The sequence below is a fragment of the Colobus angolensis genome, unplaced genomic scaffold (genome assembly GCF_000951035.1).
Source record: "Colobus angolensis palliatus isolate OR3802 unplaced genomic scaffold, Cang.pa_1.0 Scaffold132, whole genome shotgun sequence".
NCBI lineage: Eukaryota > Metazoa > Chordata > Mammalia > Primates > Cercopithecidae > Colobus > Colobus angolensis.
In genome coordinates, this window is record NW_012114400.1 from 9,335,360 (window position 1) to 9,356,579 (window position 21,220).

The 21,220-nt window shown below is 37.0% G+C and overlaps 1 protein-coding gene across 2 annotated transcripts in view; it reads left to right on the forward strand.

The window, feature by feature from the left end:
- Positions 1–18,936, forward strand: part of RGS13 (regulator of G-protein signaling 13) — a 24,178-nt gene extending 5,242 nt beyond the window's left edge. For both annotated transcript variants that reach the window (XM_011934201.1, XM_011934200.1), the window contains 4 exons: positions 3,080–3,148; positions 6,732–6,793; positions 16,818–16,984; positions 17,960–18,936. In XM_011934201.1, coding sequence (XP_011789591.1) covers positions 3,084–3,148; positions 6,732–6,793; positions 16,818–16,984; positions 17,960–18,145 — 480 coding nt within the window. In that variant the 5' untranslated portion in view covers positions 3,080–3,083 and the 3' untranslated portion in view covers positions 18,146–18,936. The remainder of the gene's footprint in view (positions 1–3,079; positions 3,149–6,731; positions 6,794–16,817; positions 16,985–17,959) is intronic.
- Positions 18,937–21,220: the final 2,284 nt, after the last annotated feature.

Below are 21,220 nucleotides of genomic sequence, written 5' to 3' on the forward strand. Positions count from 1 at the left end.
AGAAAGAAAGAAAGAAAGAAAGAAAGAAAGAAAGAAAGAAAAGAAAAGAAAAAAAAAGAAAGAAAGGGAAAGAAAGGAGGGAGGGAGGAAAAAGAGAAAGAGAGAGAAGGGAAAAGGGAGGGAGGAAGGGAAAGAGGAAAGCAGGGAGGAAGGAGGAGAAGGAAGGAGGGCAAACAGAAATTACAAGCAGCCTTTCATTTGTCCTGGGCTTCATTTTCTCTTGCTTTCCTCCTTCTTGTTTCTGTCCTCCCTGATCCACTGAAACCACTCTCAGCAAGGTCATTAATGAGTATCTTGTGAACAAATCTGACATTTTTTGATCCTTTGCTCTCTTAATCGCTTCCCAGCTTTTAACACTCCATTGGCCACTCTTTCCTTTTTGATAAACTCATTCCTTGGTTTCTGTGATACTGTGTTATTCTCATGCAAGCTCCTCTTACACAGCCTTTCTCTTAAATGTTTGTGTTCAGAAACTCATATTGGGCTGTCTGCTTTTTACAGTTCACACTGTCTTCCTGAAACATCTCGTCATTTTTTTGTGGGGCAGGGGGCTCCTCTTATGTGTTTTATGAAAATAACCCACCTTTATCCTGAAGCCAAATCTCTCAACCTCAACTTGTTCTCTCTTTCTGTCTCCAGCGGGTCAACATGTTCTAATAGTTCTTCCTCCAAAATGTCTAAAATCTCTCTCCTTCCCTCCATCTCCACTGCCACCTTCCTAATCATCCCTCACCTGAACTCCTGCAGTCACACCCTAACTGGTCTCCCTGATGACACTCTTGCCACACTGTAATTCATTCTACTCACAAACCCACTTCAAGTCTTAACATGTCTATTCTGAATTTTAAATCCTGCAATGATTTCCCAGCTTCTCACTGTGAAATTCATGGCCTGTATGGCTTAACATGCTCGGCCTCCGCCTAGCATTACAAATTCTCCCACCACTTTCTTGCTGCAGTGAACATTTTTAAACATGATTATTGATTCAATCTTAACTCTCTATGCCTCTCAGCTCACTCTCTCACTCTGTCTGCCACACTCTAAATTCATGTGGTAACATAATTACTCTTTTTTTTTTTCTTTTGAGACAGGGTCTTTCTTTGTCACCCAGACTGGAGTGCAATGATGTGATCATGGCACACTGCAGCCTCAACCCTCTGGGCCCAAATGATCCTCCCACCTCAGCCTCCTGAGTAGCTGGGACTACAAGTGCAACCACCATGCCCAGCTAATTGTTTTTTCTTTTTGTTGGAGAGATGGGGTCTCTCTATGCTGCCCAGGCTGGTCTCAAACTCCTGGGCTCAAGAGAGCCTCCCGCCTCAGCCTTGCAAAGTGTTGGGATTACAGGCCTGAGCCACAGTGCTGAGCCTAAATTCCTTTTATTTCCTCAGTGGGACATAACTCATTGCCTCTTAATCGTTGCTCAAGTTGCCCCTCCTTCACTCAGCACACTCGTGCATATCCTGCTGGTTCTAGCTCAGATATTACTTAATTAGGCTGCCTTCACTAACCCCTCAAGTCTAGTTAGGTTCTCCTCCTAGGCATATTCACAACCCCTGTACTTCCTGTATCCAAGCCCCCATCACATGTTGGGGTTTTTTTTGTTGTTGTTGTTGTTATTTGTTTTTGAGACAGGGTCTCACTCTGTTGCCCAGGCTACAGCACAGTGGTGCAATCACAGCTTACTACATCCTCCATCTTCCAGGCTCAAGTGATTGTCCCACTACAGCATTCCAAGTAGTTGGGACTACAGGCACGAGCCAACATGACCAGCTAATTTTTTTTTATTTTTTGTAGAGACAGAATCTCACCATGTTGTCCAGGCTGGTCTAGAACTCCTGGGCTCAAGCAATCCTCCCCCTTCAGCCTCTCAAAGTGCTGAGATTACCAGTATCAGCCACTGTGCCTGGCTCATCACATGTATTTTAATTGCTTGTCAGTGAGGACAGGAAGAGGAGAGACAACATGTATATTGATCAAGGCAATCAGAACTTGGCACATAACAAGTACTCAATAGACTTTTGAATGAATCGTAAAGACTGATACAAAAATTCACTGCTTACCCTTAATAATTCATTATATATGTATGCATATATGTTCAGTAAACCATTTCTAGCTTTAAAATGTATATTTAATAACTCTTAACAAATTTGTTAGTTGTTTTTTAAAGTCCTGAGTTAAAAATCTTCTATGACATGTATTGTTACGTAAAGGTGCCCGAGATGAATAAACTCTAACTCAATTTTAAAGTCAAAGTTACTGTGCCCAGAGTAGATAAAACCAGATAAGCAGCACCCTTAAAATTCACTCAGAAGGTGGTTTATTTTTTATTTGGCTATTTACACTATTTTACTTGTCCAGTTAAAATGAGGCTCTTTTTCAATACATTGAGAGAGCTTTCTAAAAACAAGAATTGTGGCTGGGCACAGTGGCTCATGCCTACAATCCCAGCAGTTCAGGAAGCTGAAGTGGGCAGGTTGTTTGGACCCAGGAGTTTGAGACCACCCTGGACAATGTGGTGAAAGCCCTTCTCTACCAAAAATACACAAAAATTAGCCAGTCATGGTGGCGAATGCCTGTAGTCCCAGCTACTCGAGAGGCTGAGGTGGGAGGGTCACCTAAGACCGGAAATGTCAAGGCTACAGTGAGCCATGATCACGCCACTGCTCTCCAGGCTAGGTGACAGAGTGAGACCCTGTCTCAAAAAAAAAAAATAAAAATAAAAATAAAAATTGTCCCTTTCCTTCGGAGTTGGTAAATTCATTATCAGTAAGCTCTAAATGAAAAGATCTTTTTCAGAGATTGGTATTTTTTAAACTTCATTGTTTGATAAATAGTTAGGCCGGTTGAGTAAAGTCATTTATAAATCTAAGCACATGTATTTTTATAAAATATTTATGAGAGATGAGTCATTTTATTCTCTTCTCTCCTCCCTACTCGCCCAGTGATTGTATTCCATTAACTTCAAGAACCCATCCTTTTTTATGATTTATAATATTGTATATTCCTTAGAAACTGACTCTAATATATAATTATTTTAAATGACCAAATTATACAAATATATACTGTATTTCCTTAGAAAAATGAGCAGGCGGAATTGTTGGATTTGTAAGATGTGCAGAGATGAATCTAAGAGGCCCCCTTCAAAGTAAGTAGCATATAAGTTTCTATGGTAAGTGTAAAGCATATTTATCAGATGATAAATAGGTACATATTTATTAAACTGCTATTGTAACATATTTTGTTCAGAAAGTAAAATTTGCATTTACACATGAGTCATTTCACCAGAAGAGCAGTCATGTGTTACTAAGATTCTTGTTTTCATTATTCATGGTTTACCCGAGAATTCAGCAAGTTAAATGCTTTAGAATCTATTATGAATAGTCTCTGTTCTTTTTAAAAAACAAAGAATATTGTTTGTGTTAAAATGATATTCTTCAATCCAAAATATTTTCTTGGTTACAACCCTTCACATACGAAGTGCCAGAAAGTTTCATCCCTAGATAAAGAAGGTGAGACTGGAGGAGGAATCAAATGTTTACCAAGCTCCCAAGTCTCTTCCTCCACACTTTGCCATAACTCAAAATGCAGCCATTTGGATGAGAACAGTGAAAAGAATAATGCCTGAGAAGAGTAACAGGCCATTGCTTTGGATTTGCTCACCTCAAAGAATTCCCAAGTTGAGAACTCCTGTTAGATTAACCATGAGTGCCTAACCTAGTCCATGTCCAGTTCTCAGTTCTGGCCACACCTTTCTGTATGGTCAGAGCCCCTGGCATGCATGCTCTTTCACTAAAATACCAAAATGTCCAAAAAGGCTTACAAGCTACTATGTGGCAAGGAGAAGGACACTGCAACAGTGGGCAGAAGAGATAGTAAGACCCAAAGTTCAGCATTTTAAATGATCAATGAAGGCTACTGCACTGCACAAGTGCATCCAAGTTCAAAGATATAACTTGCTAATTAAGGGACAGCTCTCCTGTCTTCATTCCCATAGGGGAACACTGTCTCAGCTTGCATGTCTTCTACCTGCCTTATAGACTCACCATGAGAAAAGGGGAAGACCAAAAAGATAAAAAATCACATTCATGGAAAGCTGCCAGATAACAGTTATTTAATAGGTGCTTGGCATTCATGACCTAATTTAATTTTCAATATAACACGTGAGATAGATGTTATTACCCCTATTATATAGACAATAAAATTAGAGTTTGAAGATTTTAAGTAAGACCAAGGACAATTAAGAAGACCACTGGGATTAGAACCTACGACTGTCAGAGACTCTAAACATTCTTCATTCCTTTGCCTACAACATCATGGTATCTTAAAATGCTTTCATATCTGGTATCCACTGTCCATCTGTCCAGAAGAATACAGGGGACACAAGAGAGAATTTGTATCAGGAAAAAAGGTGTTTCAAATAATCCTAATAAAGGCACCCAGGTAGCCATAGGCCAGCATTAAAATTGTGGGAGCCTCAGAAAAAAATTATAAGCAAAAATAAGGTTCAATCGAAAATGAATTTTATTTCCCATCTTTACCCCCAATCATAATTACTCCAATCATCTCTCCCCATAAATCTCATGAGTCTTAGAGACAAAAGAACTCTCTTACCAACAATTATCGACACTTAATTTTAAGCTAACCCAACACACTGATGACTCTTCACTCGTGTTGTAGATTGTATTCTTCCCAACACATTGATGACTCTTTACTCTTTATTCTTTATATATCTTTTATATAGGGAAGATTTTATTCTTCCCTATATAATGATTAGAATGCACAGGCATTCAATAAACCTTGCCTAGCTCTTTCCATTTCACCAGATTGAAAAGGTCATTTTAGGTTACTTTTTCTAAAGTTTTAACAAGAGAAAAGAACAATGACTCAGATAGTATTTCATGGAAATGTTTTTGAAAGCAGTCTTAACACAGTACACTGTTAAGCCTCAGTACTGATGCAAGCAGTTCATCCAAAACTGGCAGGATCCATCTGAATTTTTAGAAAACAAAAGATATCTGACCTTTTAAGGACTCCCCAATATTTTTCCATGTTCTAGGATATTTTTTAATCTCTTTAACTAATCCTCCTTCATTGTGTTAAGAACCTGCTAATGCCGATGGCTGTTCCTGCAGCAGTAATTTTTAGGCTGCTAATTTTAGGTATAGCCAATGGACCGTGCTTGCGTGTGTCTATAGCCATCTTCAATTATCTAGTTGTTGAAAGTAGAACAATTAAGAATGCACCATAAACTGAATGGCAATAAACACATTGGCTATTTCTGTTTTATTTCCAACTTTTATTGTAAGTTCAGGGGCACATGTGCAGGATGTGCAGGTTTGTTACATAGGTAAATGTCTGCCATGAAAGTTTGCTGCACAGATCATCCCATCACACAGGTAGTAAGCCCAGCATCCAATAGCTATTATTCCTGATGCTCTCCCTCCTCCCACGCCCCCACCCTACAACAGGCCCCAGTGTATGTTGTTCTCCCCCATGTGTCCATAATTTCTCATCATTCAGCTCCCACTTATAAGTGAGAACAGGCAGTATTTGGTTTTCTGTTCCTGCATTAGTTTGCTGAGGATATGGGCTTCCAGCTCCATTCATGTCCCTGCAAAGGACATGATATTGTTTCTTTTTATGGCTGCATAGTATTCCATGGTGTATAAAGTTATTTGTATTTGAGAATACAGTCATTTGCCAATTCACCTCATGAAGCTCACCAAAATGAACAGAATTGTGGAATCTTTCACAACTGTTTTCTAAATGGTAAGTGGCTTTGTTTATACTGTTTAGGTCAAATGTAACTTGACATAATACACCTTAATAAAAATTAAAACTGATACCAAAAATTCTAGCAAATAGGAGACTGAGAAAATAGTAGCTTTAGGGTTACTAACTGTATTATGTGAGTGCATGCAAATAGGTTTTGTGGATTAACTCTAAGATTCTAATAGATAAATAGGTAAACACTTGGCTGGTGGCAGCAGCAAACAGTGCATAACCCTTTTAAAAGCAATTTGGCAGTCTGTACCAAAAAACCTTAAAAATTTGCCTCTCTTAACCAGTTTTGATTCTACTTCTGCTAGTGTCCTGGAATTACTCTAATCATGTGGCTATGGCAAGCCTTAAACACAGCTGGGCTACATTTGAGTTTTAATGGTGAAAAATGAGAGAAAGTTAATATGCTGTTTGAGAATAATTATGAATAAACTATGGAATGCCCCCCTTGTAGCATATTTTGCCATCACCATAAACAATATGACTATCAATGATTATACATTTGTAATTATAAATTATAACACTACAAATGATTAAGACAATTATGATGACATAAAATGCATAAAGTATACACCCACATAATGTGATTACTTCTTGATTAAAAACACACAAATACAAACATAACAAAAAGACTTTTAAAAACTACATCAAAATACTAATAGTGGTAATTTGTTAATAGAGAGATTATAGGACTATGGTTCTGTATAGTATTTATTAAATTATATTTTCAAGTCTATACTATTTGCATGATTTTTATAATTTTAAAAATTTAAATAGTAAAAATAAAATGTAAAATATCACAGGAAGACAACTTGCCAACCAAAACCACACACAAACGGAATGTAAATATGTTTTGGTGTCATTTTCAAGATAATATAATTTTACTTAGTTCAACAAAAACCTTGAGAATATTTAGCCCAATCAGTGCTTTTTGTTTCTTTTCAAAGCCTTACTTTGGAGGAAGTGTTACAGTGGGCCCAGTCTTTTAAAAATTTAATGGCTACAAAATGTGAGTATTGTGTATCTGTCATCTTTGAATAACTAGCGAGTTCCATTCTTAGAGGTAAAGTTGGGGGTGCCAGATGATGAATGTATGCTATTCTTCTCACAGCCTTCTAATTGGCAACTAAAACAGATAAAAAAAAGAAAACCTGAAAATAGTTTGTTGTGTCAACCACTATTATTTTCTCTGGTGTTCATTAAAACAAGATTAGTCACTGTGAATATTTATTCTTCACAAGTATATGCACAAAATCCCTTGGAAAATATGCTTAAATAGTAACACATACCATAGCCTTCTAAAGTTAGTATTAAACCAAAAACTTACCTCGCTGTTCTTGCTGCCTTCAAAAGTAAGAACAAATTTGAGTCTTGATGTTCTAAAACTTCTCCCCAAAGTTTGTTTCAACTTTTTCAGTGTCTGATTTAAGTAGGACTGTACATGGGTCTGTATATAGTTGTTGGTAAGTATCAACATTAACATGGTATAAATAAAAGATATCAGCAATGGATGTAACAGACATAAAGTCATGGGCTCAGTGCAGGAAAAATAAAGGAGGACGTGCATTCAAGAGAATAGTCAGTTGCGTTTGGGGTCAGAAAAGCTGACAGGTTGTAGAAAATGATAAAACCAGAAGACAGGTACAGAAAAAAATGTAGGGTGTAGTCACAGAAAATTCTCCTGTTGAATTTGGTATTTTTTTAAAATGGAGTTGGTTCCCCTCAATGCTTGTTAATTTTTGCCTATAGACCCATCTTTTTATTTAAGATCCCATTTTAGCCTCTCTGTGAATGTTTTATCTGTTTAGAGCGATAGACTATAAAGGAGAGTCAGCTGTGCTACTTACATGCTTTAACTAGTGGGGGGGTACCAGTAGCTATTCTGGGCAAGGTACCTCCTATTCCTCACGGGGGTTGCCATACTCCTGAGGCACTACCTGCTCTTTCTGACTCAAGAACCTCTTTAATATGGACTCAGTTGTCACTGCCCAGCCCAGAAGGTAATGGCAGTAGGTGTAGATACTTGGTTACTCCTGCTGAAACACATTAATCAACAATTCTGGCACTTACTTCTGCCCCATCCCTAGAGCTGGATCTACCTCTACAGGCTTTGGTCACCACCTGAGCTCTCATCTTTTGTAGCACGCCTTTCCAACGGGCATTTGGGGCCATAGTTTCTTCCTTTGATGCAATCACCACTGCCTTTCACTTTTCAGGTATTTCTCATAGCTTATAATCCAATTTGCCAGCATGAATGTGAATTTTAAACAAATATATTCTGGGTCAATTTTAGAACATTGAAATGGGATAAAGAGGCAAAAGTATATATTCAGTTAACTATATTGTAAATTTTTGTCCTAATCCTCTGCCACCTTGCTAGATTGATCTCTTTCTTGGAGTTTCATACTCTTCATCTACAAAATGGGAATGATATCACTTATCCTTTCAGTTTTACTGTGCAGGTAAGATATAAAACATCTAGCTCAATGCCTAATAGGCACACAATACTTGGTAGTTTCTTTTAATAGTAATAAAGTACATGTCTTTGAATATCATTCTTTTTCTCTCTGCTGCCTACCAACAAGTCCAAAATCTTGGTATTTAATACTCTCTGCACTCTAACCCAACATTTTCTAAAATTTGTCTGTAGCTATGCCTCATCACATAACATGCACTCCACCAATGTGACTGTCATTTCGTTTTCTACTTGTACATCTATGATTCTTCTGCTCCAGGCTTTTGTTCAAAGTCCTTTTCATCTCTAGTTACTCTGCTCATCTTTGAAAGTTAAATTCAAGTGCCACTTTCTCCAGAAAACTGTTTAGAAATTTTTACTTTATCTTCTATTTTGCTAGTATTAACATTTAGTCTGCTTTTCATTGTAGCTAGTTAGTGTATTGGGTTTTCTATATAGTGACTTTCTCCCGGATTATAAATTCCTTAAGAGCACAGCTTGCCTCTCATTTACCTTTCAAACCCCTGAGAGACTGAAAATGTGTTTTGTGCCCAATAAGCATGCAATAAATGTTCCATGAATAAATACAAGAAAAATATTAGTGAGAAAAGATCAAAACACCAAGCTATATTATGTAAGTTTCTGTGCCAGTTCTGGAAGCCTCACAAACAAAGTGAATAGGCTTAATTATTTGGCAAGGATTTCAAGTAGTCATTGCCTTGCTAGAATCAGCAATTTAGAAAGCTAGTGTCATGAGAATAAGCAAAGGCTCTAGCAAAGATGAGAATAGGAAAACATCATACTGCTCTTTATAAAAGCCAGCAAAAATAGGGTAAGAGCCTTTACAGAAATCATATTACTATGAAGTTCATGTAAAAATTCAATGATCACATAAGTAATAAAACAAATCATCCTATGGATCATCCAACCAGTAAGACAAAACTAAAAATATGAATATTAAATGTCCCAGAGAATAAAAATGTGTTGACATTAACCAAGAACATTAGTAAAATGCATGCTCTAGCTGAGATATGCAGATACATATTTTTACACAGATTAAAACATTATTTTTAACAACATGTAGCTCAGACACACACACGAAAAAGAAATATATCAGCCTGGGTCTCAATAGATGAACCGAAATTGGTTTAGAGATGTTTTGGGGAGCCATTAAGTCACAGTGATCAAAATACAATTAAATTCAACATCTTAGTGGGCAAAGGGGATCCAAGAAAACCATCAGCTTGAGAACAGAACTCTGTCAAACTCCAAAAGTTAATTAGAAATTAAGAATGTTAACAACTTAGACACCTTTTAGATATGCTATTTAATGCTACATTATTCACGAATACTTTTTTAAATATCAAAGATTTTTTTGTTATTTATATGAAATATAATGTACTCAAATAGAACTAAAGTAGAGAGACTAGCTAGAAAGCTGCTGCAATAATTCAGGTAAAACTGGAACTCAGTGGGGAAGACCAGGCTGGGGGTAATTTGCATATAAATGCTAACAAATGTCATAGGGCTATGAGACCACTGAGAGGGAGACTTCAGATAGAGGAAAACACACCCAGAGATGAAACTTAGGTATGTGCTACTTCCAAGTGCAGATAACCAGAGAGGTCAGCAAAGTGGATGGAAAAGGAGCACAAAGTGAGGTAAGAATGATCAAAATAGTGTGTTCTTGTGGAAGCCAAAGAAGAGAGTGTTTCAGGAAGGAAGCTGTGAATTATCAAAGACTGCTGAGAAGTCAGCTGAAGTGAGGAAGGAACAGTGACCACTAGACATGGCAATATGGAAGTCAACAGTGCCTCAACAAGAGCAGTTTCATGGGTATGGTGGAGACAGGTAGAACCAGAGGAAGTGATACACGGCATACGGAATCATTGACATAAGTTTTGCTGTGGAGTTCTGCAGAGAAAAAAGCATTGACTGGAAGCAAGAATTAGGTCAATACTGGAAATTTGAGTCAATAGTTGTTACTAGTTATATTTGGGAAATACAACAATATATTTGTAGGATGATGGCAACCATTCACGGGGAAGAAACTGATGACATAGAATAGAGTGGAGATACTTATAAGAATAATAGAGGAATGCAAAGTGATGGAAAAAGCAAAAGTAGGAGAGAATCAGAAAAAACTTGTCTGGCCATCCCAAAAAGGAACAGGGACACTTGCCTCTCAGGAGGGAGGTTATAAAGGAGGAGTACAGATGGAAGTACTCTGTTTTTTTCTGCAGAGAAGACAGTGAATATCCATCTGATTAATCTGTGCTCTCAGTGAAGTTTGAGGCAAGGTCTCCAGTAGATTGCTCAATTGCTCAGGAGAAGATGTGTTAGTATATTTTAACATAACAAGGGAGAAGGCATGAAATAGTTTCTGCAGATTTAGAGAACCATGATACTGTGGAAGGCTCATTGGATGACTGGGCAGTGTTGAGTGTCTGTTTAAAATCTGAAATTATGATTTCAAATACAAGACCATAGTTGTATATTTTTCTCTGGCTTGTTCAGGTTGCCCCAGCGCACACACAGAGCAGATGTTAAGTCATTCTGGATAAGCAAGTGCTCTGAATCACAATGCTTTAATCTTTTGATCAAAATCATCTTGGAATGTACTATTTTCCACCCTTTCTAAATTATCATAATCTCATACAGACCACCTTAGAAATGCCAGTTAAACAGTGTGGGATTGTCATACTGCTGAAGGCAATGAAGGCTGCCCCATATCATGAACCATATGAGGGCTGGTGCATCTTCATCAGCATCATGGCAGAAAGCAGGCAGTAGAAGTTACTGATGGTTACCGCTGCTCCCTTTTGTACATCCTGATTCCAAAGGCAGAGTCATTCTCTGAGCTTTCTTCATCTGTGCAAGCTCCTTTGCTGCACAGTGTGACTGGCAGTTTCCTACACTATCACTTATTCTAATCTCTGCTAACTACTGCTGTTGCCATGGTTCCCTTCATCAACCCTTATATTACCTGCACTGCCTTGCCTCTACCATTTCCACTTAGCACTTTTTGCCTTCTTTAACTTCTCATGCACTTCTTCACCTTGCAAGGGTGGGTGGAGGGGGGAACCTGGCCTGGTATAGACATCACTGTTCAATTAGTACATTTTTTTTTTTGGTATTGCTTTCAGAATTTCATAAAAGCAAAAAGTAATATCATATCAGATATACACCTGTGGTCTTTAGTGCTTCCTAGATGTTGAATAACTAGGGTCTACTTCTTCACTTTTCAAGAGCCATAGAGAATCATTTTAAGACACAGAAATATGAGGGATCCAAAAGTCCAAATTGACATGTGCTTATTCAGTGCCCGCTATATAGCAAGCAGTGTTGAGGCAAGGGGTACACGGAGATGAATAAGCTGCAGTCCTGATCCTCTAAGGGGTCTCAGGTGAATGGGAGCATAGTGGAAGGAAACCACAGCAAAGAGGGGTGGCCTTTGTCACTGGGGCAATGGGAAATGTTGAGGGGAATAAATAAAGGGCTGTGGCTAGATTTTTGTTTTAAAGATTTTTCTCTAATAAAAGCATAGAGGAAATTGAAAGCAGGATCAGATAGATGAATCGAGGCTTCTTCAGATTCGATGGTTTACAAATATACCTCAAAATTCATAAACAAAAATAATACGTAAAAGAGAACAGAAGGTAATGCAGTAAATGTAACTGAGATAGTGTCCTCATTATATAAAGAGATCTGAAAATTTTAAGAAAACACCAGCAATGCAAAGAAAAAATAGACAAAAGATTTGGAATTCAGAGGAAAAAAAGAAATGGTCAGTAAAAATGCAAAACTGTTTAAGCATTATATTTTAAAAATACATATTTAAACAATTACAAGTTACTGACTTCACCCCATTAGATTGGAGAGGGTGGAGTAAGTCAACACTGACACTGCCATTGGGAATGAAAAATAATGAAATCTTTCTGAAAGCAATTTTACAATATGTATCAAGAGTCTCCAAAAATATTACATCTTCAGTCTAAAAATTCTACTATTTTAAATCAATTATTTTTCCTAAGAAAATAGAGGTGAAAAGGTTTAAAAGCTAAAATATTCAATGTAGGATAACTTATAACCAAGAAAAGGGGAAACAATCTAAAACAATAATAATAGAGTGGCTAAATATATTATGGCTTATCCCATCAACATACTATTATATGATCACTAAAAATGAAAAGGAGAAAGTGTCTGCTATGTGCTATTAACTATGAAAGAATAAGAATGATACAAAATTGCTTTCATATTATAATGCCCATAAGATCATTCCAGTGTGTATTTGTGTTTGTGTAGATGAATGAATTCTAGTTAGGTAGGCAATTATTCATGAACAAAGGATTAAAAGAATAAAAGGAAATATATCAAATGGTTAACAGTGGTTATTACTTTACTAGAAGTTTTCTGCATTAAAAACGACCCACAGCTCTTTAAGCTGTGTTCATAATATTAATAATATTAATATTAATAACAAAGGTAGAAGAAAAATCAGAAATTATTAACAGCATAGAAGCTACAACAGAGAATTTTAATAAAACTGAAGCTTCGGTGTAAAACTCCACACATATTATGGTAGAATTATGAAATGCATTATCCCCAGTGGTACAGATTGAAAATAAAATGGATTTTAAATTGGTTTAGAGGTATTTGTAATGGTACTGCAACATAGTACACCCTTGGGATTTCCTGCCTGTTGTAAGCCTTGCGGTCTTACAGAAAAAAATAATTCTGGAATAGATGGGCCACTGTTCTGACTCAGCCATGAGAAAGCCCACATTTCCCTTCTGCATCAAGAACACTGGCATGTGTCACCTGTGTGTCATAGAAATACTAATTTTAGTGACTAGTTTTAAAAGAACAGTCTAGAGATTCCCAAAGGCACCACTCTCACTTTTTAAGGAAAAAGTATACACTATGTATGACATAAGCCATTTCTTCCACCCTCCCAATTTAAATGAGCAATTCTGTTGTTTCTCGCTTATTCACTCTGCTCAAGTAGAATCGCAGTCTCCTGAGCATAATGTTCAGGAATGAGTATCATTTAAAACTTCAGAAGAGCCTACATTGCCCGATTTAGAAAAGACTTTTCCACCTTGTAATTCACTTGTGGTATGAATCAATGGAAATTCTAAAGAAAGCAATTCAGTTCTGACTTCGATAATTACTAAGATTCCTGGAACATTTTTACACAAATACATTTTCAGCTGCTAGCTTGAGTAACTCGCAGTATATTCAGACGAAAATTAGCCTGATGAAGACAGAATTCTGTAAAGTATGCCAATGACATGAGTCCACTCATTCTGTACACTAGAATTATATCTGAAATGTCAGACAGGCTCAAGTAGTCCAGTTCAGCTTTCACTAGTCACCACACGGTAACAAGTGACAGAAAATCCTAGTGATTTACAATAATAAAGGTTCACTTCTTTTTCATGATACACAACAGCTAGGGTCAGCTCCACTCTATTCCATGTCTTCACTCCAGCTTTCGGGCTAAAGGAGCAGCTTTTTTCTAGAATATGCTGTTCTTGTGGTGGCTGTGGGACATGGGAAATAGAACCACATGACAGTTCTTAAACCTTCTGCTTGAACGTGTCCATGGCACTTCTGCATGTATTTTATGACTAACACAAGTTCAATGGCTGATGCTGATATAAACAGGACATGGAAGTATAATCCCCCTACACAAAGGTCAGGAAATAACTGAGGAACAATATTACAATTTGCCACATCAAGAATCTGAAATATACCATATTTTCAAAAGTATATATAGAATAGTGTATATCTATGCAGTATATATAGAATACCATATATCCATGCAGTATATATAGAATACTACAACTTGGGATCTATAATATGTGTATTTATGTGCGGAGAGATAGATAGAGGAAACAGATCATGAAGACAGAAAAAAAGACAGATAGATAGATAGATAGATAGATAGATAGATAGATAGATAGATAGATAGATAGATAGATAGATAGATAGATAAGGCGATGTATATATGGCTTCATTAGCAAAGGACTTTGGTATGACAAGAATTGTAGAACCATTTGGCCAGCCCAAAAAGAATCAGGGATACTTCTTCCAATCCATCAGGAAGAAAAGTAAAGAAGTCAGATACAGATACAGTTGTTTCTAAAGTGATAACCTATAAACTTTACTATACAATTAAGCTAAACATAAACACAAATTCAGAATACTAACTTGGAATCTAATATTGGTTTCCAGATCATTTTCCTACCCCTACCTACTCATCCACTCAACCCATCCCAGTAGCCTGTGTGACTGACTCTCATTCCATGATCCATAGATTTTTATCTGGTATCTCATTTTCTTTCTCTTCCATAGCTAAGCACAAAATATATAAATATTGGCTTCCAACTTTACTTGTTAAGCCAGAAACAGCTTTTTGTTCTTTTTTTTTTTATTATTTGTTCATTGGTTTGTTTGTTTTTTGGTTTGCCACCATTTAGCTATCTCTTTAGGAACTGGATTACCAATTCCTGCATCTATGTTCTCTATTCCCACCTTTTTGTGCCTATGCTGAGACAAGACACAACTTACAGTCCCTTCGGTGTGAAAATCAACTTCTTGTTTGAAATCTAAGTTAAAATATATCCCACTCACAGTGGATAGGAATATTTAAATATATAACATTTTCTATGTTACAGTTATATAATGCCCCCATCTCATCTATCCTCTTAACTCATCTCATGTTATGTCCTTGTTGAACCATCTCACATGCAATGTCCTAAAGGCTGTATTTGCTCACGTGATAATAATAATCCATGTTCCAATTTTGAGTATTTCTAGAATGCAATATTTATATTCAGCTCTCCCCAACTCCAAAGCCTTCTTAGAATAGATCTACTTCTATTTGAGTTCTTTTGCTTGAAGACAAAATACTTCGTTATCTTTGTTTGTATATCACTGCTAACAAAGCCAAGCTATCAAGAAGCCTGGCTTTCTAGTGCTAGGATCTGATCTCTTAGATGAAGATCCAGGAAAATATGATCTTACTCATCATTTCCATTCCATCTGGCTACCATTATTTCTCATAACAGTAAATGATACTGACCAAGATAGTGTTAATCAAAATCCTATGCTTTTGGAGGTGATACATATGCTTATGGCATTGATTGTGGTGATAGTTTCTTGGGTATATACTTATCTCCAAATTCATCAAGTTGTTTTAAATTACGTACATCTTTTTTTTTTTTTTTGAGACGGAGTCTGGCTCTGTCGCCCGGGCTGGAGTGCAGTGGCCGGATCTCAGCTCACTGCAAGCTCCACCTCCCGGGTTCACGCCATTCTCCTGCCTCAGCTTCTCGACTAGCTGGGACTACAGGCGCCCACCACCTCGCCCGGCTAGTTTTTTTGTATTTTTTAGTAGAGACGGGGTTTCACCATGTTAGCCAGGATGGTCTCGATCTCCTGACCTCGTGATCCGCCCGTCTCGGCCTCCCAAAGTGCTGGGATTACAGGCTTGAGCCACCGCGCCCAGCTGTACATCTTTTTGTAAACAAAATGTCCTATGCTAACAGTCTCTAAGTGGTTATTACTCAGTGTGCCTACACAAACATTTCTATTAATATAAATTGAAAGTTACATTGTTGTTTTATCATATAGCAATCCAATTCCTTGGACATGCCAAGACACTTTCTAGTCTAGTCTAAAAAAAAAAAATTAATATCTTGAACCTTGAGAATACTTGGTCCTCCCAAAGATTCCAATTAATATGTTAGATTTGTGAGAGCTCACCTAATCCTCTTCTTCAAATACTAGCACCTACAAATTAGTGTCTCAACTGGAAAAGCTCCTCCTAGGCTTATCCTTATCTCCACACTCCAGAAGGCAATTTAAGATCAGAGCTGAAGATAAGAGTCTCTGGCATCAAGTGTCATGTGATGGTCACACTGCACATAATCCCTGTCCTGTACTAGATTCTGAGATAGTTTCCAGCATCACATCTGATTTTTCATTCCTTGTCTGGTCCCTTATTTCTAGCTTGAACCATAAACCATGAATATGAAGTTGAATTTTTCATCTATCTGTGTTCTGCTCTGATTGGACATTGAAAAACACTTCAGGGTGTACAAACTAATTAGAGTATCACTTTTACATGGCTTGGATATTTTTCTCCTGACCTTGACCTACAAGTTTACATTTGAAACCCTGCTCTTACCCTACAGTTTGGCATCAGGTCTTAGATTTGTCCTGTCAGCTTCATGATTAGAGCCCTGTCCTCCTGAGCAGCTTAAGTCCTTTTCCTGGGCTCTCTGATGTCTCCTGTCCTATCTGTCCTAGACTCATCCACACTGGTGGGTGTTTTGCTCTGAGTGACTCAGAATAAAGGGATGACCTCACCAGTGATCAGCATGGTCAAAGCATGCTTCAGATGTTAGCTCTGAGTGTGTGATAGACATGAAAATTGATATATAGAGATAGATATAAAATATTTACCTGTTAAATAATTTGTGAGTTTTTAATCAGGCTTTGTTTTAACTGTATTGCTTAGATTTTTTTTTGACCCATGAAAATAAACTGATTTCTCCTCTACTTTTAGATGGTCCAGTAGTCTATGCAGCATATTTAAAAATGGAGCACAGTGATGAGAATATTCAATTCTGGATGGCCTGTGAAACCTATAAGAAAATTGCCTCACGGTGGAGCAGAATTTCTAGGGCAAAGAAGCTTTATAAGATTTACATCCAGCCACAGTCCCCTAGAGAGGTAACTACCTCACAATGACAGGAATGGAAATCAGTTCATCCCTGCAAGGGCACTAATATGGATATTAGCATCCATAAGTGCCAGGCACTTTACATCCAGTGTCTCCTAAAATGCTATAAATTCAGTATTGCTAACCTTATTTTACAGAGAAGAAACCTGAGACTCTGAGAACTTGTCCAGTGTCACACAGCCGTTAAGTGGTAAAGTTAAGATTCAAAATTAGACCTATCTGGCTCCAAAGCTTCTGCCCATTAAATTATCTTAATTTCTAGGAAACTTAAGAAGAAAAAAGGAGTCTGTGGCAAAAGTATTGGCCTTCCCAGCAGGAACTATAAATTCCATGAAGAGACATGTGAGAATCCTGTGTTGTTGGGCAATGAGACATAAAAAGTCCTGTCAAGGGAACAAAGAGAGAGGACAGTATATGAGATTTCTATCGCACAGGGCAAGCCTGCATTGTTGACATATTCCCCAGAACTCTTGTCTGGAAAATACTTGGTTTATTGAAATAACCACTTCTCCCCTCTATTTATCCACTTCTCTTCATTTTCTTCCCATTTCAGAGCATATTCAGTTAAAGCAACATTTGTGACTATTAAGGGAGATAAATTTTTTAAAAAGCACCAATTTCTCTTTTCTTTAAAAAGAGACGTTTGTCTTACAAACTTCCTGGTTTGTAGACTGCTACTAAGAAACCACTGCGTCCTCCTGAGTAAGCCATGGTTTCAGAGACTTCCCTGGCCTTGAGCCTCATATTTTTCTTTTTTGTTCCTCTTGGATGTGGAGTTGGATATTTACTTTTAGAAAAGCAAAATGTTTATTTTTTATACATCTTCTTAGATGCCTATAAAACTATAAAGAAAAGTACCCTATTCCACTGAAAAGGAGAGCAGGGAATAAATTAAACCTTTCTATTATATGTGACTTTTTTTCAACTATGCTTACTTATGCTGTACATGTAATTTCACTTTTCAGATTAACATTGACAGTTCGACAAGACAGACTATCATCAAGAACATTCAGGAACCCACTGAAACATGTTTTGAAGAAGCTCAGAAAATAGTCTATATGCATATGGAAAGGGATTCCTATCCCAGATTTCTAAAGTCAGAAATGTACCAAAAACTTTTGAAAGCTATGCAGTCCAATAACAGTTTCTGACTATAACTCAAACGTGTAAACAGAAAATGGTATATTGAAAGTAGTAGGTTTGATCTTTTTATTTAGAAACCCACAAAATCAGGAATACAGTATAAATAAAACAGAAATCAAACTCTAAATTGATTTTTAGTTCCTAAAAAGAAACATATCTCAAAAGCAATGGAATCTAGAATTCTTATAACATGAATAACAACATTTACAGCATATCTATGTAGTTCAACTAATATATAAGGAAAAGGAAGGTTTTCTTCATGACACAAGCATTATAAAATTTTTACTGTAGTTATCAATTAATGGATATTTCCTTGTTAATAAAATTTGGTGTCATGATTTACAAATTAGTTCTTTAAAAATTGTTGTTATATGAATTGTGTTTATAGCATGAATATGTTCTATAGAGTACTCTAAATAACTTGAATTTATAGACGAATGCTACTCACAGTACAATTAATTGTATTATACTATGAGAAAATCAAAAAGATGTTCTTCAGAGACATTTTATCTGTAAAATTTTCCTACTATTATGTTCATAAACAAACTTCTTTATCACATGTATCTTCTACATGTAAAATATTTCTGATGATTCTAAGTGGTTAAAAAATAAATGAATTTCTTAATTTGCTCTTGCATTTACATTGCTGTAAGGATATACAATGTGGTTTCTGTATTTTGAGATATTTTTCCTTACAATGTGAACTCATTGTGGTCTTGGAAATCAATAAAGCCAAATGTCAACTAAAGACTTACATTATCTTTTTCAAAGACAAAATAAATATATTTTCCAGTACAAATTTCAAAAGGCCTAAAGTTGGTATATGGTGAGAATATATATTATTTGTATTTTCCATAGTTTTCCTGGAAAGTGTAGACAATTTAACACACTCATTGGATATTACCTTCCTATCACTTAAAATTATTAAAAGAATCCAGATTCAACATCCATAATCAGAAGCTCATCATATTTACAAGTGTAAAAGTTGATCTGTTCCATTTTATAGTTAAAAGGGAACAAATTAGAAATTTCAAGTCTTGTATTCCTGAAGGAAGAAAACATTCAAAAATGATTTTTCCCTCTTGGAATTATTTTAAAATATGCGTATGTTCTCTTGATTTTGAAAAGTGGCTTAAAATAGACTTATTTTACCCTTCTGCAGATGCAAAGTTTTTTCTGTCTTTCTAGTGATTCACTAATTGGTTTACCACTGAATTATTTATTCTGTGAGTCATTACACTTTATTGTTACCAAGAAGCGTAAATTTAGTCAGAGTCAGATGCTTCTGTAGTTCACGAAATCACAGGCGTTTTACTGCAGTACTGTCCACTTTTAAAAGATGAGCAATGTGAGTAACTACACAGCAAATCATAGCATAGGTGCTAAGAAGGAATAAGTCACTAAAACACCTTGCCTCCAGCTCTGAAACCAAAAAAGCCTACCAAAAAAAAAAAAAAAAGTGAATATGCAAAGAAGCATCACTGATACAATTTAAATACACTTTAATTCTGCACAATGGAAATAATACTGAATTCATTGTTAAGAAACTTGGGTTTCGGTTCTGGATTTCCCAGGTTAGCTATATAAATTTCTTTAGGTCTAGGTAAACGAGGAAATTATACAAATTACTTATTCTCCCTGCTTCTCAGTTTTCTCACCTTTAAAATGAGGTGATTAAAATAGATAATATCATAGCTCCTTTCCAGCTTCAAAATCCTGACTACCGTCAGTACCTTTTTTTTTTTTTTTTTGAGACAAAGTCTCTGGCTCTGTCCCCCCGGCCGGAGTACAGGGGTGCAATCTCCGCTCACTGCAAGCTCCACCTCCCAGGTTCACACCATTCTCCTGTCTCAGCCTCCCGAGTAGCTGGGACTACAGGCGCGTGCCACCATGCCCAGCTAATTTTTCTATTTTTAGTAGAGACAGGGTTTCACCATGTTGGCCAGGATGGTCTTGATCTCTTGACCTCATGATCTGCCCGCCTCAGCCTCCCAAAGTGCTGGGATTACAGTTGTGAGCCACTGTACCCTGCCAAAAAGTACTTTTAAATTACTGAGTTCTTCATTATCTGAAGGGTTTTGTGTGATATTCCATTGCCTTTCCATTGATTTCATAAATGTAATACAATGCCATACATTCAAAACAGATTTTTGCCACAAAAATACTCTTCTAAGATCACGTGTTCAGATTGCTCCCTTTACTTAGGCCTTCCCACACCATTCGTTGCTAAGGCTGGTGTTCTAGCTCCAAGAAAAGCCTTCAAAGATTGTAGAAACCAGTAAGGAGGTTCCTCAAAAAATTAAACTACCATATGATCCAGGAATCCCATTTTTTCGTATTTATCCAAAGGAATTGAAAACAAGATCTCAAAAAGATATCTATACCCCCGTGTTCACTGCAGCATTATTCATAACAGCCAAGAACTAGACACAAACTACATGTCCTTTGGCAAATGAGTGGATGAAGAAAAAGTTATACACAGATACTCAATGGATTATTATTTAGCCTGAAAAAGAAGGAAATTCTGCCATTTGTGCTAATATGGATGGAGCTGGAAGACGTTTTGCTAAGCCAAGTAAGCAAGACACAAAAGACGCCATGATCTGGGATGGGTACTGTGGCTCACGCCTGTAATTCCAGCACTTTGGGAGGCTGAGGCGGGCAGATCACAAGGTCAGGAGTTTGAGACCAGCGTGGCCAATATGGTGAAAGCCCGTCTCTATCAAAAACACAAAAATTAGCCAGGCCTGGTGGTGGGTGCCTGTAGTTCCAGCCACTCGAGGGGCTGGGGCAGGAGAATTGCTTGAACCCGAGAGGCAGTGGTTTTAGTGAGCCGAGATCACACCATTGCACTCCAGCCTGGGCGACAGAGTGAGACTCCGTCTAAAAAAGAAAAAGAAAAGACACCATAATCTGAATTGTATGTGGGATCTAAAGAGTCAAACTCATGGAAGCAGAGTAGGATGGTAGTTGCCAAGGGCTGGAGGGAGAGGAAAATGAAGATATATTGGTCAAGGGATACAAAGTTTCAGTAATGTATGATGAATGAGTTTTGGAGAGCTAATGTACAGCATGGTGACAAT